This window comes from Patiria miniata, unplaced genomic scaffold (assembly GCF_015706575.1).
Source record: "Patiria miniata isolate m_02_andy unplaced genomic scaffold, ASM1570657v1 HiC_scaffold_7, whole genome shotgun sequence".
Lineage (NCBI taxonomy): Eukaryota > Metazoa > Echinodermata > Asteroidea > Valvatida > Asterinidae > Patiria > Patiria miniata.
Window position 1 is genome coordinate 8258397 of NW_024037074.1, and position 15429 is coordinate 8273825.

The 15429-nt window shown below is 41.0% G+C and overlaps 1 protein-coding gene across 7 annotated transcripts in view; it reads right to left on the minus strand.

The window, feature by feature from the left end:
- The window catches only part of LOC119744838 (rootletin-like), a 49539-nt gene that overhangs the window by 17037 nt on the left and 17073 nt on the right, over positions 1-15429 (minus strand). For all 7 annotated transcript variants that reach the window (XM_038221006.1, XM_038221007.1, XM_038221004.1 and 4 more), the window contains exons 3-23: positions 14953-15144; positions 14174-14257; positions 13840-13967; positions 13060-13225; positions 12535-12641; positions 11835-12062; positions 11032-11424; positions 10121-10295; positions 9431-9630; positions 8769-8951; positions 7900-8027; positions 7312-7475; positions 6551-6781; positions 5459-5635; positions 4702-4846; positions 4060-4229; positions 2939-3118; positions 2374-2508; positions 1867-1928; positions 1091-1266; positions 663-848 (exon numbers count right to left, since the gene is read on the minus strand). In XM_038221006.1, coding sequence (XP_038076934.1) covers positions 663-848; positions 1091-1266; positions 1867-1928; positions 2374-2508; positions 2939-3118; positions 4060-4229; positions 4702-4846; positions 5459-5635; positions 6551-6781; positions 7312-7475; positions 7900-8027; positions 8769-8951; positions 9431-9630; positions 10121-10295; positions 11032-11424; positions 11835-12062; positions 12535-12641; positions 13060-13225; positions 13840-13967; positions 14174-14257; positions 14953-15144 — 3610 coding nt within the window. The remainder of the gene's footprint in view (positions 1-662; positions 849-1090; positions 1267-1866; positions 1929-2373; positions 2509-2938; positions 3119-4059; positions 4230-4701; positions 4847-5458; positions 5636-6550; positions 6782-7311; positions 7476-7899; positions 8028-8768; positions 8952-9430; positions 9631-10120; positions 10296-11031; positions 11425-11834; positions 12063-12534; positions 12642-13059; positions 13226-13839; positions 13968-14173; positions 14258-14952; positions 15145-15429) is intronic.

Below are 15429 nucleotides of genomic sequence, written 5' to 3' on the forward strand. Positions count from 1 at the left end.
TTGTGTATACACGCGGCTTCGAGCTGAAAAATGCATGCACATGGCATCGTATAGTACACACGTACATGTACATGTACATTGAATACTCGCTTGCACGCACCCCATCTCAGAGCTACGTATATGTTGTAGAGAGCGGATCGCGTGCGTTCGGCGGAAAATAAAATAAACGGAAATAAAATCAAAGCTTACGCGCGGGGGAAAAAGCGGGGGGAAATCTGGACCATCGGAAGAAAAAAAGCGGAAAACAAAATGTGGCACGCTGAACAAAAAAGCGGAAATCCGCTAAATAGCGGAGATTTCACACCCCTGTAAAAGTCTCTTTGAAAAGTAAAACATACAGTTGTAATTCAATCACAAGTCATGCCACAAGTAACAGGAGATAAACACTGACAAAGGAATGACATGTGAATAACTTGTCACTTGACTTGCGACTGAGCATTCCATGTGTTTAAGTTTCTTGTGACTGACTTGCGATTTGATTTGTGACTGACTTATGATCTGACTCGTGACTGACTCGTGATCTGACTCGTGATTGACTCGTAATGTGACAAGTGATTGCCTTGTGATTGACTTCTGACTAACTTGCAATTTCACTAGTGATGGACTTGTGTTGACTTGTGTTGATTGAGTATTCCCACATTCAATCCCAGCATTCCTCTTACCATTGACGCGTTGCACCTTGTCTTCTACGCTGCGATTCAGTGACGTCTTCTCAGCTTCGGTCTTCTTCACTTTGTCCCTGAGCTCCTCGCTGACCTTCAAGACTGATTCCTTCTCGCGGACCTCATCATTCCACTGCCGTTTCATGTCAAGATTCTCCTTGCGCATCACCTCCCTCGTTTCATCACCTTAAACATGAAACAGACATTCAAAAAAAAATTGTACTGAAGAATTTTTACTGACAAATCACTTTGGAAGATTTTAAGATATAAAAAGGATTCTCTGAAAATCCAGAAATCAGAAAAAAGTCCAGACAAAAATCCTAAACTTAGGAAAATTCTGACAAAAAAATCCTGAAATCTGGAAAAATCTTGAAAAATATCTCACCCCTGGCTTAAACAATAACATTTTCTGCCAGCAGCCTACTTACCTTCTCTTATCTTACGATGAGCCTCAATCAGCTCACGTCTCACTCCGTCTCGACTCTCCTCAACCATCTTGAGTTGTGTCTTGAGTTCATTGACCTCTCGCATCAATGCTTCCTTGGCTTTCTGCAGGTCTTTGATGTTGGACGTCAGTTCACGGTTCTGCCTCTCGTGTGCCTCACTGCAATTCAATCAGGAAACTTAAGTCATTTTACAGAGTTGAACCAAAGAAATTGACTGGAGCGGGGTCTGAATCTGCCACCACTGGTATACCATTCCAGTGCTCTACCAACTGAGTTATCTGGGGGGAATCGCCAACATAGGGCTGGATAGCTCAGTTGGTACAGCATTGGTACGGTATTCCGGAGGTCCCAGGTTCAAACCCTGCTCCAGTCAGTTTCTTTGTTCAATTTTTACATTATTATAATGCACCCAGTCAGTTTCCCTTGTGGTTTTTAGATTATAGGAAAATCATAAAATAGACAATGTTGTATTGCCAGTACTTGAGTAGGTGTTGTACTTAAGACAGATAGACATGCTGAGAAGTTTTATTGGAAAGGAAATTCATGAACTTGTACTCATTGAAATTTCCAATGGAAGTTGCACCCATAGAAAAATATGAACGAGTTAGCACTACCGAGTGAACAACTCAACAATACTTCAACAAAATTGAGAATTCTTCCGAAACTTTAGCTGTTTGACAATATTTATCTTTTATGAGGTTTATTGTTTTGAATTATCTGATTCGTGAAAAGTTACTGATAATGTTCAGGGAACTCACGTGGCTTCTTCAAATATTCCTCTCAGATCTTTAGCTTCTGTGATGGAGGCGTTCAGGGCATCCTATGAGAAGACAACAATGGATGTCATGATAAACTACTCAGTATATTTAACATTATTAATTGAATGAAATAATTTATGAATTTTAATAGTTTTATGCATTTATTTCTGCCCTCAATGAAATTCATTAATGCTACAGTATAGAAAATTTGGAAAAATCCATGAAACAAGTTACAATCGGCAGTAGGATGACATATCATTGGAGGAGAAAGTAACAACGTGAATGTGATCTTGTGAATCCAATTTTAAATTGTAATATTGGCGGTACAATCGTGTTTATCATTGTTATAGAGTATTATGAAGCAAATGATACATGCAATTGAGAAAGATTGATACTAACTGAAACAGTTGAACGAGGCACACTGAATATAATTTGAGCACACAGGCTATAAGAAGCCAACGCATAAAACGAAGAGATCAAATACACAGAGAGAATATATTTGCTGACCTTGTCTTGTTCAGATTTAGTGAACGCTTCCCGTTTGAGGCGATCCATCCCCATAGAAGCGTTGGCCAGTTCACGCTGAGAGTTGTTGAGTTTCTCCATCAATTGATTCTTCTCTTGTTGGGCAAACGACAAGGCCTGAAAGGAAAAAGAAACAAGTAGATAAAACAAAACATCTGCAGAAATATCCTATGGAAACTGAGATCATTAACCAAAATAAGTAAGACATTAAGAGTTTAATGAAAACACAAAACTGCTTTTGACAGAAATCCATGTTTAACATATAAATCCATTACTGGTCATCGATTTTATCAAAGTGATCTCATGAATATTTCTAACTCATTAAATTTCTTAATTCCAGCCAACGGTATCCTCTCTCTTTTCAATCTGCATGGTTTCATTAAATTCATATTCATAACTGAAAGATCCTTCTTTATACTCTTCATAAAAATTGATTTCACGTTCTCAATCTATTAAAAAAAAAAAATTCTTTGTAAGACATGAATATTCATTATCTGTTGTTTATTATTTCAGCCAATAGTCAGCCTTTTACATGAATATTCATTACCTGTTGTTTATCATTCTCAGCCAATAGCAGACTCTCATCTCTATCCCGCTGCATCATTGCGATCTCCTCCTCCATTGCCTCCTTCTCCTGCTCATACTTGCCAACCAATTCCTCCCGTTCCTGGTTGGCTTTGTGGACGATCTCCTCTCGTTCACCTTCCAACTGCAATCGGATGGTCTCCTGAGAAAGCAAGACAATCACAGTTATTGAACCAAAAATAGACAACATGTAAATTAACTGGATAAAAATATTTGCCATTGATAGACGTTATTACGTAATTTTGGGACTCAAACTTTTGGGAATTCCAGCATACCTCATGTGCTATATTCAAGCTGATGCTCGCATAGGGGGAACAAAATATCTAATCTTGGAAATAGACTACAGAATGAGACTATTCCTACCTTTTCCCTGTTGAGTCTTTCCATCTACAGTTTTCCCATTCCTACCTTTTCCCTGTTCAGTCTTTCCATCTACAGTTTTCCCCATTCCTACCTTTTCCCTGTTCAATCTTTCCTTCTACAGTTTTCTCATTCCTATCTTTTCCCTGTTGAGTCTTTCCATCTGCAGTTTTCCCCATTCCTACCTTTTCCCTGTTGAGTCTTTCCATCTACAGTTTTCCCATTCCTACCTTTCCCTGTTCAGTCTTTCCATCTACAGTTTTCCCATTCCTACCTTTTCCCTGTTCAGTCTTTCCATCTACAGTTTTCCCATTCCTACCTTTTCCCTGTTGAGTCTTTCCATCTACAGTTTTCCCACTCCTATGTTTTCCCTGTTCAGTCTTTCCATCTACAGTTTTCCCATTCCTACCTTTTCCCTGTTCAGTCTTTCCATCTACAGTTTTCCCATTCCTACCTTTTCCCTGTTGAGTCTTTCCATCTACAGTTTTCCCACTCCTATGTTTTCCCTGTTCAGTCTTTCCATCTACAGTTTTCCCATTCCTACCTTTTCCCTGTTGAGTCTTTCCATCTACAGTTTTCCCACTCCTATGTTTTCCCTGTTGAGTCTTTCCATCTACAGTTTTCCCACTCCTATGTTTTCCCTGTTCAGTCTTTCCATCTACAGTTTTCCCATTCCTACCTTTTCCCTGTTCAGTCTTTCCATCTACATTTTCCCATTCCTACCTTTTCCCTGTTGAGTCTTTCCATCTCCTCTTCATGCATCTGTTCCCGTTGCTTGATAGCCAGCTGGGAGTCCCTCTCCCCCTGCGATTGTTTCTGCTTCAGTAGATCCAGGTCCTTGTCTCGCTTGGTGACCTCAATCTCCATCTCCTTACGAACACGAGCCAAGTCAACTATAAACAAAGAAACACAGAGCAAGTAAGGCCACATGTATCACTTGGGTGTTTGACATTAAGGGTTCATCTGCTTCACCCACGATGACCTTCCATGATTCTTTAAAATCCAGGAAAGGATTTTAAAAGGATCGCTGGATTGATGCAAAGCTCCATCATACGAGACAATCATGGCAGTACCCACACCTACATCAGGTTCAAACCTGCCAGCTGACTGTGGTAAGTGCATCGGTAAAGTAGTTTAGATATCTGCACTAAGAAAGCAAGAGGTCCTGGGTTAGACTCCCACCTGAGTATGTTTTTTTTAATTTCTCACCAGCTCTCAGAATATACTGAGGAAACAGTGCCTATTCAACTACGTCAGTAACGGGCATAAAAGCCAATATCCAACTAAAATTGGTTAAACAGGAAGACATCAACATGAACAACAAGTCAGTTCAGGAATGTAGGATTAGAAAATGATAAGATGTACCTGTGATTGCCTCTTTAGCTAGCTGCAGTTCCTGGACCTCAGCTTCAAGTTGCTCCTTCCTGTTCTCCAGCTTAGCTGCAGTCTGCTGCACCTCATACAAGGCAGTCTCTAGGCTGTCTTTGTCGCTATTCAAAGCAGCTATCACCTGAAATTACAACATAAACTTACTCCCAAAATACGATAGAAGGTTTTTCTTAAAAAATGAGATGGTTCACTGCACCCTATCCTTAAATTTCTAAATTCAAAAATCTGGTAAGATTTCTGGGATCCCTAAAGACAATTACAAGGAATCCAATCTCACAAGCAATTCACGTGGTTTGTGATAAAGGCACATCTTTGCCACATTTCATTCTTTGTGATTTAACTTGTAATTGACTAGTGATAAACTTATAATCGACTGGCAATTGACATGCAATTTATTTGTGCTTGCCTTGTGATTGACTTAAGATCAACATGTGATTGACTTACGATCGACATGTGATTGATTTGTGATTGACTTACGATCGACATGTGATTGATTTGTGATTTACTTACGATCGATCGACATGTGATTGATTTGTGATTGACTTACGATCAACATGTGATTAATTTGTGATTGACTTACGATCAACATGTGATTGATTTGTGATTGACTTACGATCGACATGTGATTGATTTGTGATCAACTTCAGATGTCACTTGTGACTGACTTATGATTTGCTTGTGACTGACTTGAGATTGACTCGTTGCCTTGATTGACTTGATTTCATCTACTAACCTCGCTCTGTGCCCTGTTCTCTCTCTCAGCGGCAGTCAGCTGCACCACCAGGCTAGCCTTGTCTTTAGTCAACTCCTCCTTCTCCTTAGCAATCCGTGAGACGTTGTCAACTTGTTGGTCCAAGCTACGCTGAGATTTCAGGAGCTCCTCAGCCAAGGCTGCCTTCTGACGACTCACCTACGCCAAGACAAACAGAAACAGCTATGTAAGACACCTCTTTTAAACACCTACTCTGACTAAACCCACCTACACTGACCACACCCACCTACCCTGACCACACCCACCTTTGAGTAGCTATCCTGTAGTTCAGCCATATCCCTATCGACTGCCATGCATTCATTCTGTAGCTGTGCCTTGGCCTTACCACATCTACTTATCCCCCCCCCCCCACATCCACCAGCCCAACCACACCCACCTGCCCTGACCACACCCACCTGTGAATAGCTATCTTGAATTTCAGCTTTGTCTCTATTGATAGCCATGAGTTCATCTTCTAACTGTGCCTTGGTGTGTTCCGCCAGACTCAGACCACACCCACCTGCCCCGACCACACCCACCAGCCCTGACCACACCCACCTGTGAATAGCTATCGTGTATTTCAGCTTTGTCTCTATTGATAGCCATGAGTTCATCTTCTAACTGTGCCTTGGTGTGTTCCGCCAGACTCAGACTCTGACCACACCCACCTGCCCCGACCACACCCACCTGCCCTGACCACACCCACCTGTGAATAGCTATCGTGTATTTCAGCTTTGTCTCTATTGATAGCCATGAGTTCATCTTCTAGCTGTGCCTTGGTGTGTTCCGCCAGACTCAGACTCTGATCCAGACCCATCTTGACCCACACCCACCTGCCCCGAACACACCCACCTGCTCTGACCACACCCACCTGCCCTGACCACACCCACCTGTGAATAGCTATCGTGTATTTCAGCTTTGTCTCTATTGATAGCCATGAGTTCATCTTCTAGCTGTGCCTTGGTGTGTTCCGCCAGACTCAGACTCTGATCCAGACCCATCTTGACACACACCCACCTGCCCCGACCACACCCACCTGCTCTGACCACACCCACCTGCCCTGACCACACCCACCTGTGAATAGCTATCGTGTATTTCAGCTTTGTCTCTATTGATAGCCATGAGTTCATCTTCTAGCTGTGCCTTGGTGTGTTCTGCCAGACTCAGACTCTGATCCAGACCCATCTTCTCTGTCTCCGTATCCATCTTTTCGCTCTCTATGCGAGCCAACTCATCACGGATGGTGGATTTCTCATGTTCGAGGAGACCTTTCTCAGATGCTAGGGCGTGCTTGTCACCTTCAAGCTGGAGAGAAATAAAAGGGCATCAAAACTTTATAGTCACATGACAATGTATCAAAACAAAAGTACAGAACTTGAGACATAAATTTTAGTCTCACAAATTTGAGAAATATGGCAGAAGATAAGAAATCATACTACAGCACTCAAGACGTTTAAATGCAGAGGGTTCATTGTCACTATCATATTTGTTTCCACTTGAGGGCTTTGGCATGCACAAATCCAATAGAACTGACCAATCACATTCACTGTCACACCTGACCCAATAGAACTGACCAATCACATTCACTGTCTTACCTGACCCAACAGAACTGACCAATCAAAATCACTGTTGTACTTGACCCAATAGAACTGTCCAATCACGTTCACTGTCTTACATGACCCAATAGAACTGACCAATCACAATCACTGTCGCACCTGACCCAATAGAACTGACCAATCACATTCACTGTCTTACCTGACCCAACAGAACTGACCAATCACGTTCACTGTCTCACCTGACCCAACAGAACTGACCAATCACAATCACTGTCTTACCTGCATGATGATCTTATTGAGTTCAATCTTGTCCTGTCCCAGTCCCTCATTCAACGCTTGCATCTTGAGCAGAGCATCCCTTAGACTAGCCTCGTCAGTCCTGACTTTGTTCAAGTCCATCTCCAGCTCAGCTTTCTGTAGCTCGGCCCTTGATAAGGTGGCACCTGTGAGGAGCAAAGGGAGAAAAGATGATTCATTTGTAGCTAGTTTACTTTCAGTTTTGTCATTACAGTGGCACTGCAGAGGCTTTTTCAAACATGTGCAGTAACTGATAAGGTTGATACAGAATGTTGATATAAAAACACTCATTTGAACAGCGAATACAAATAATCAACCGTGTTTTATTTAATAAATAAAATCTCATATTAAACATATTTTATATAAAATCTCAGTAGATTTGAACTGAAATCCATGAATGTTTTCTTTGAATCTCACAAATGGAACACTCAATGTTGTCTAACTTTGCAACTTTCATAAACTATTTACAATTTCTACAAAAAGAAGACATGTTTTATTGTAATAACTGGACGGATTGTTGGAAAATTACCACACTTGTTGTAATGATTATCATCAATAAGTTATACTCACCGATTTCTGCCTTTTCCTGGTCCAGTACTTCCTTCTCCAGCGTGGCTTTATTCAGTGCTTCCTTCAAGCTGACAATCTCCTCCTTCAGTGTGGAGTTCTTGCCTTCCATCTGCTCAAGAAGCTTGTGGCTGAAACCAAACAATATGAGCAATATTATAACTCTTTCTTCATCTTCCAGTACACTTTGATTCTCTTTTGACTTGTAGGCCAACCTGCCATGTATTTCTCCATCCAGCCTTTTGGATTTTCTTCACTGTCAATTCTTTTAAGACACCCTTTCTTTTAATTTCTGTCTTCCTATATCTTTCCCATCAATTATAAAATGCACATTCTTTCAATCTTTTTCTTACAGCTTCCCGTATCTTTTCCACCAATTCCCACCACTCACCTTCTTACAATTTCTTTCTGTCTTCCCAAATCTTTTTCTATCAAATTACAAGATGCACATTCTTTCAATCTTTTTCTTACAGCTTCCCATATTTTCACCACCAATTCCCACCACTCCTCTACTTTCAATTTCTGCCTTCTGTCTTCCCATATCGTTTCCCATCAATTATAAGATGCACATTCTTTCAATCTTTTTCTTACAGCTTCCCATATTTTCACCACCAATTCCCACCACTCCTCTACTTTCAATTTCTGCCTTCTGTCTTCCCATATCGTTTCCCATCAATTATAAGATGCACATTCTCTCAATCTTTTTCTTACAGCTTCCTATATTTTTTTACCACCAATTCCCACCACTGACCCTCTTACAATTTCTTTCATCTCTCTTCCCATATCTTTTCCCATTAAATTATAAGATGCACATTCTTTCAATCTTTATCTTACAGCTTCCCATATTTTCTCCACCAATTCCCATCACTCACCTTCTTTCAATTTCTTTCTTCTGCCTCCCCATATCCTTCTCTCTGTCATCTCTCTCATCTTCCAAGCCGTCTCGTTGACGTTGCAGCTCAGCATTGGCTGATTGTATCCTCTCATTCTCAGTGTTCAGAGCTTCTATTTGCTCATTCAGGGACCGACGAAGATTCTCCAGAGCTGACTTCTCACTGCCAAAAAGGTCAAAATATAACAAAATAATACCTGTTTTCAAAGAGAAGAGTTAGGAGGGACCTGCATTGCTGCCATACGCCTGGTGTTCAAACCAAGAAAATAAAACAAAACTAATTTGGGCATACTTGCCACTACATGTGCACAAATCAAAAAGCGCCTCTACTATTTTGACAAAGAGCTCACAGGTGAGGTATTCACCAACAAGTGTTGCTGAACATCTGAATGATATTATTGGAACTTTTAATCTTAGAAACCGTGATTTTGCTTCCAAGATCCAAAATTTTCAGACACTGTCTTCACAACTGTCTTCACAGTCTGTACTCAACAATTTATTTTTAACCTTTCCTGAGGAAAACAGCTCAAGGAGTTTAAGTAAAAGATAAATAAAATGTTGGCCCTTTACTTTAAATTATTTATGACCGTTAATTTACATGTCTTTAAATTGAAATTCCTAGTTAGAATCTTCCTCTCATACCTTCCTGTTGCTTCTAGTGAGTTCCTGAGTCTATCCCGATCCCTCCTGATATCATCTGTCTGGCGTTTAGCCGTCTCCACGTCATCCTTCAATCCTTGGATGGTGCGTTCTAGATGTCTGTTGTCTGTCTCTCCACCATCAACTTGTTTCTTCAAGGTGGTGATTTGCTCCTTGGTGGAGTTCAGCTTGACTTTCAGCTCCTACAAAAGAAGGTCAGCTTAACAAGTTTATTTGGCAAAAATATTACCAACACCTCTCTGCTGAAAATGACTGAAAATCAATCCTTTCAAATGGAAATATCTTAATTCATAGATAAAACAGCGCAATGACATAATTGGAGAAGCATGCTCAAGCCACAAGTGGAGCCAGTTGTTAGACAACCAATGGAAACGATGCAGATCGGGAGTAGAACTGCTTACCCTAATTCAAACAAAACACTGCTGAGTTTAGAAACATCTAATAGCAAGAAGGTGTTGATTCTTGATGTTCTTGCCAAGAACCAGCAAGATTTTATAAAGTATGTAAAACTTGCCAACGTTGGTGTTGTTGGATTCTAGTGGCACAGTGTCTAGAGACTCCCTGACGAACTTGAGCCTTGTCTAACTTCACACAAATTTAAGAATGAAGCAACTTTGTCAGGGTAATTGTATACCTCCCAATAAAACCATGATTCTTTGTTTTAGGACTGACCTGGACCTGTAGTTGTCTCTTCTGCAGGGCAGCTTGTACCGCTGAGTAGGTGGACTCAGCGAAGGCCGGTGACCGGGAGCGAGATGGTGACAGGGTACGTCTGGAGGGTGAGGCGGTACGGCGAGGGGATGGTGAACGATGGAGCTGGTAAGGACGACCTGGTGATTGAGAACGTCTGCAAAAAGAGATGTCATAATAGTCAAACAATGTCAGTGAAGATGACACAACACAAAACATAAAATGTTTTAGAAGAAGCCTGAGATTACACACATTTTTCAACTTATTTCTCTCAAGCACAGTTTCTTGAGAAATTTCAGACTTCTTTCCTCCTCAATTTCTCGTGTGTAAAATCTGTTAGACAACCTACAATTATTCACTTGCCCAAATAATACATTTTTGGGAGAAAAAATGTTGGTCTATACATGTGCATTTATGGAAAGAAAAAATGGTCTGAATTCTCGGTCTAAAATGGACAGCAGGTGCAGTATTTGAAAGGTACCAAGATTTCTAGTGATAAGAGTTCAACTGGATTTTGAAAATTGAAAGGATTTGTCAATAAGGTTGTGTTTGAATCTAGTTCTTTAATATTAGGTTTTGCCCTTCTCCAACGTATAAACACTGTATACTCAGTGTGTTACCTCCCCAGTTAAAGTTGGAAAAAAATCACCAGGGCTGGTTTTTTTTTTACTTTCACTCGGGAGGTAATACACTATACAGTGTTTATACTTTGGTGAAGGGCAAAACGTTATATTAAATAATACATCACCCCAACGAAAATTCCATCTTATGAATCAAGTTCTTGTATCTAGAAGCACAATGGTAAAATCTGAAGCTGCATTAAAAACCAACGCGTTATACAAATAATCATGAAGTGGTATAGAGGAAAATCAACTTTGAAGCAATGATCTCACCTTAGTGGAGTGGACCTAGCATACGGTGATGGCAGTGTCACATCAGACATGAATCCCGTCTCCTGTTGATCCTCCAAGACGCCGTTCACATCACCATCACCGGGCCCTGAGACATCAGCGTCTTGGATCACCACCTGAGCGATATCACGCAGCGCTGTGTGCAGCGCCTCGCATTCCTCACGTAGTAACTGCAACGACTCGCCTTCATCTACAACGTCTGCTTGCTGCTGCTGGGATGCTTCGGTGCGGCTGGACTCTAATGAGTGGGTCTGGGAGGAAGAGATGGTCACGCGACTGACGCTGGTTGCACTGGCAGCGACGTTGCGGAGCTGGTTGTCCTTTTCAGCCAGAAGGATCTTGTATTTCTCATTGGTGACTGTAAGCTCATTGATCCTGAATTGACAAATGGTGAAAATATCCAAATAAATCCATGTTCGCAGGCAATAGGAATGGGTAGTAGTACTTTCCTTGGTGTTCACCTTTGTATAAAACTAGCTTTAAATCAAAACCAGATCTAAATGTGGTTTGGGTTTTCGGTCTCTGCCTGATTCTGTGGGTTTTCCAAAAATATTGTTTTTTCTTCAGTGTCTTCTCTCCACAGCTTCTTCAGGCTTGCAAGCTACAGTGCAATGTGCATCTGTACTTGTGTTTTAAAATAGCACCTCCTAGTATACAATTTATCAAATCTAATCATTTTTGCAGATTCTAAAACAGGAATAAAACTGTGTAGTAAAATCTAATGAATTTGTTACTTAAGTTATGCCGAGCTACACTTGCTCCAGGTTCTACCAATCCCTCCTTACCTTGCATTGAGCTCCACCTTCTCCATATCAAACCTAGCCTGTAGGTCCAATAGTTCCTTGACCTTATCCCGTAGCTGCTGCTCCTGCTGCAATCTCTCTGATTGCTCCTTCTCCAGTTGGACCACTGAGCTCGTCTCGGTGGTACGCATGTTGGCGTTGAGGTTCAAGCAAGCAGAGTGGAGGTTGCGAGACATACGGGTCATCTCGGCACGGACCTGGGCCATGTCCCTGGATGAAAAGCATTACAAATCTTGAAGTTACACACCTTGTTCCCTGGGTTCTTTTGCAAAAAACTTGTCTGATTTCTAAAATAAACCACTTACATGTAATAGGAAACAAAAGCTGCATTCTTTGTACTCATTTTTAAGATACAGAAATTGTATGCGAAGTAACTTGATGAAGGTCAGGTTGGTGTAGCGGTACTTTCCTTGCCTTCCACCGCTGTGACCGGGGTTCGTATCCCGCCTGGGCCAATATGTGGATTGGGTTTTCAGTCCCTACCTGATTCCGTGGGTTTCCCTAGAATATTCTTCTGGGCTTTTCCTCCCACCTCTAAAACAGTAACTTCTTCTCATTGTCTTCTCTCCACAGGTTTCTTCAGGCTTGCGAGCTACGGTGCCTAGGGCACTTTTGAGGAATCCTTGGTTTCATTACCAGAAATAAATACTGCTCATAAGATGAGTTTTTAAATGAATCTTACCGTTCGGTAGCTGTCTTCATCTCGCTGAATCCACGCCGGAAGCCGACCACGTTACGCCAGACTGCCAAGAGACGACTGTGCTCATTGTTGAAGTAGTCGTTGAAGGACTAAAGAGTAAACAATGAGAATGAAATATACTCTAAGAAAAATTTAACAGAAATATCAAAATGTTTTGCCTCAAATTGATTGCACTGAATACCGCTATGCTAAATTGCCACCTTTTTTCTGTTTTAAGGACTTTATAAGCAATTTGCATTGAAACTAATTTGCTAAAATTGTACCTTAAAAATAACTTAGCTTTTTTTTATTTAATGACAACCAAAGATATGCACTTATGAGCAGGTGCATATATGAATGTACATATTACCATGTGTTCAAAGTGCTAATGGCAATGAATGTACAAATCAACTTCGATACAAATGAGCAAGCAACTGTGAGGACAATAGCGCCCTCTTTTGCACTGCTCAAATCAAATAGAATGCAGCTCTTCTTTATCAGTGTCATGACTGTGTGTTTTTTTTTCACCTTCTCTTCGTCACGCCATTCTCTCTCCCTAGACTCCAGCTCATCACGTGACTTGGACAGATCAGAGGTCATTCTGGAGATGTCGGCAGTCAGGTGTTGATTGGCCGTAGTGGATTGGTCCAGCTGTTCACGAAGGATGGAATTCACGTGGGCTAGGCTGGAACTCCTGGAAAATAAAGTCATAAAAGGAAGACATTCAAGAACAGATGATTTGGAAGGATTGGTATTCGTTAATGTCTTTGCCACTAAAGTGGAACGTCGCTATACCGAACACCACTATACCGAACATTTGGCTATACCGAACATTGTCTTTGGCTCCCGATTTTTGTGTACTAAACGTACTGAACATTGTTGTTGAAAAATGTCAACGGAAAAGCGACAAGTGACTATTATTTCCTCAAGGAAAAGAAGGGGAAAGCTACCCATTGCTGTAGGTAGTAAGCTCAAAAACTGTGTAATTACATAATTCAATAGTCGGCACGTGTTCAAAGTCGTCTTTCAGTAACTACCAGGGCGTGTAGGGTGAAGTTATGAAGGGCGCTATTTATTGAAAAGTGAGTACCTGAGCACCGGCAGCTTAAAATCGCTATACCGAACGATCGCTAATATTATGAACAATTTCTGTGGATTCCGCGGTGTTCGTTATAGTGGCGTTCCTCTGTATCTGAAACAACTTTTTCTGGTAGTGTACAAATGTATTAGCAATTTCCTCGTGTTTGGTTAGTACACAAGCAACCTCTGATGCACCCAGTAATATTGTTGCCAAAGTATTGACCTCACCTCTGTTGTTCTTCTTCAAGTTTCAAGAGAGCGTTCTCCAGATCTGAGGAATGTTCCTCCTCTCTCAGCTTGAGTTGGGCCTCGGCCGTCTCCAGCTGGCTCTGTAGAGAGTCTGTCGTACTCCGCAACTAATAGGATGAATTTTGAAGAAAAAAAACCCCAATCAATTAAAAAAAACAAACAATTTAACCACGCGGACTACAAGATGCAAGGAGTTGCAAGAGAGTGAACTTACAATCCTTCTGGGACAAGTTTAGATTTTGTTATTTTTCTCTAGAGAAATTAAGGATCTTTTAGTGGAAAAACCCTATTTGGCGTTAGCAACATTACGTACCGAGTATTGATGATGTTCATTTTCGGCCACCCTGTCCTGCAGATGAGCCTCCAGTTCACCACATTTCCTCTTGTACTGCAACACCTGTAGTAAGACAAATTGACTAGTCAGACAATCTGCAGAAGCATGTATCAGTGTGTGCATTATCCTCCGCAATAAGCATAACATGAAGCGTTCCACAAAAGTGTGTAAGAGTTCCAACCTTGCTTGTTTGATTTCACTATTCACTGTATACCAGGAAATGACCTTACATTCACAGCAATGTCTTACATTTCTACCACTGAGAGTTATTTATGCTTGAAGTCAACCGGACTATTCAGACAATTTTACAATATACTGTGATGCTCCTGGTGCTCCAATATTACCCTGGCTTTAGCACGGCTGCCATTACGATGCTCCAGCATTGAAGATATTTCCTCCTACCAGGAACCTATTTGCTACACCTGGGTGGAGAGAGGCAATCGTAGTAAAGTGCCTTGCCCAAGAACACAAGCACCATGTTCCCTGTCAGGATTCAAACCCATGTACCACAGCAACAAAGTCAAGTACTCCTTTGAAGAGTTCTCTTAACTCCTCCCAATTTAGCATCAGACATTTTATGGACAGTAGCCATGATCATTCTCCAAAATAAACATATAAGCTCAATCAAATTTTGTGCTGTTAAGTGCATGAATTTTAAGTGAAGAAATTCGACACTCTGAACATACAGCTCAAACTAATTTGTCTAGTTCATTTTGTCCGATCCCTTTTTGTCTGATTTCAACCTTGCTATCCCTTACCTTAGCTTGCAGCTTCTGCACCAGCTGAGCTTGTCTCTGTTGCCCATCTTGATATGCCTGCAGCTTGCGTTTGTAGTTGGAATGTTCATCCTCCAGCTTACGTCTTAGCTCTACGTTCTGCGAGACCAAGGATCTATTCTGCTCTTCGCGTTCACGCTCGATGCCAATATCTGTCTTGTAAGATGACTCCAGCTGCAAAATCAAGCAGAATCAAATAAAAAAGGTACAAAATGAATTTTTTCAAGTAACTAACTGTTTTTCATAAACATTCGCTCTGTCGTTGTGTCTGGAAGCCGGGTATTTCTGGAATCACAAAAAAAATACTGAAATTAAAAAAGTTAAAAAACCCAGAAATTAGGAATGAATAAAATGTATGCATGTAAAAATGGTAAATGATGATCAATACTTTGCAGTGTATTGTCATGAGTGTGTATGTACATTTGAGTGATATTTTGTGTCGGACAAACTGTTGTCATG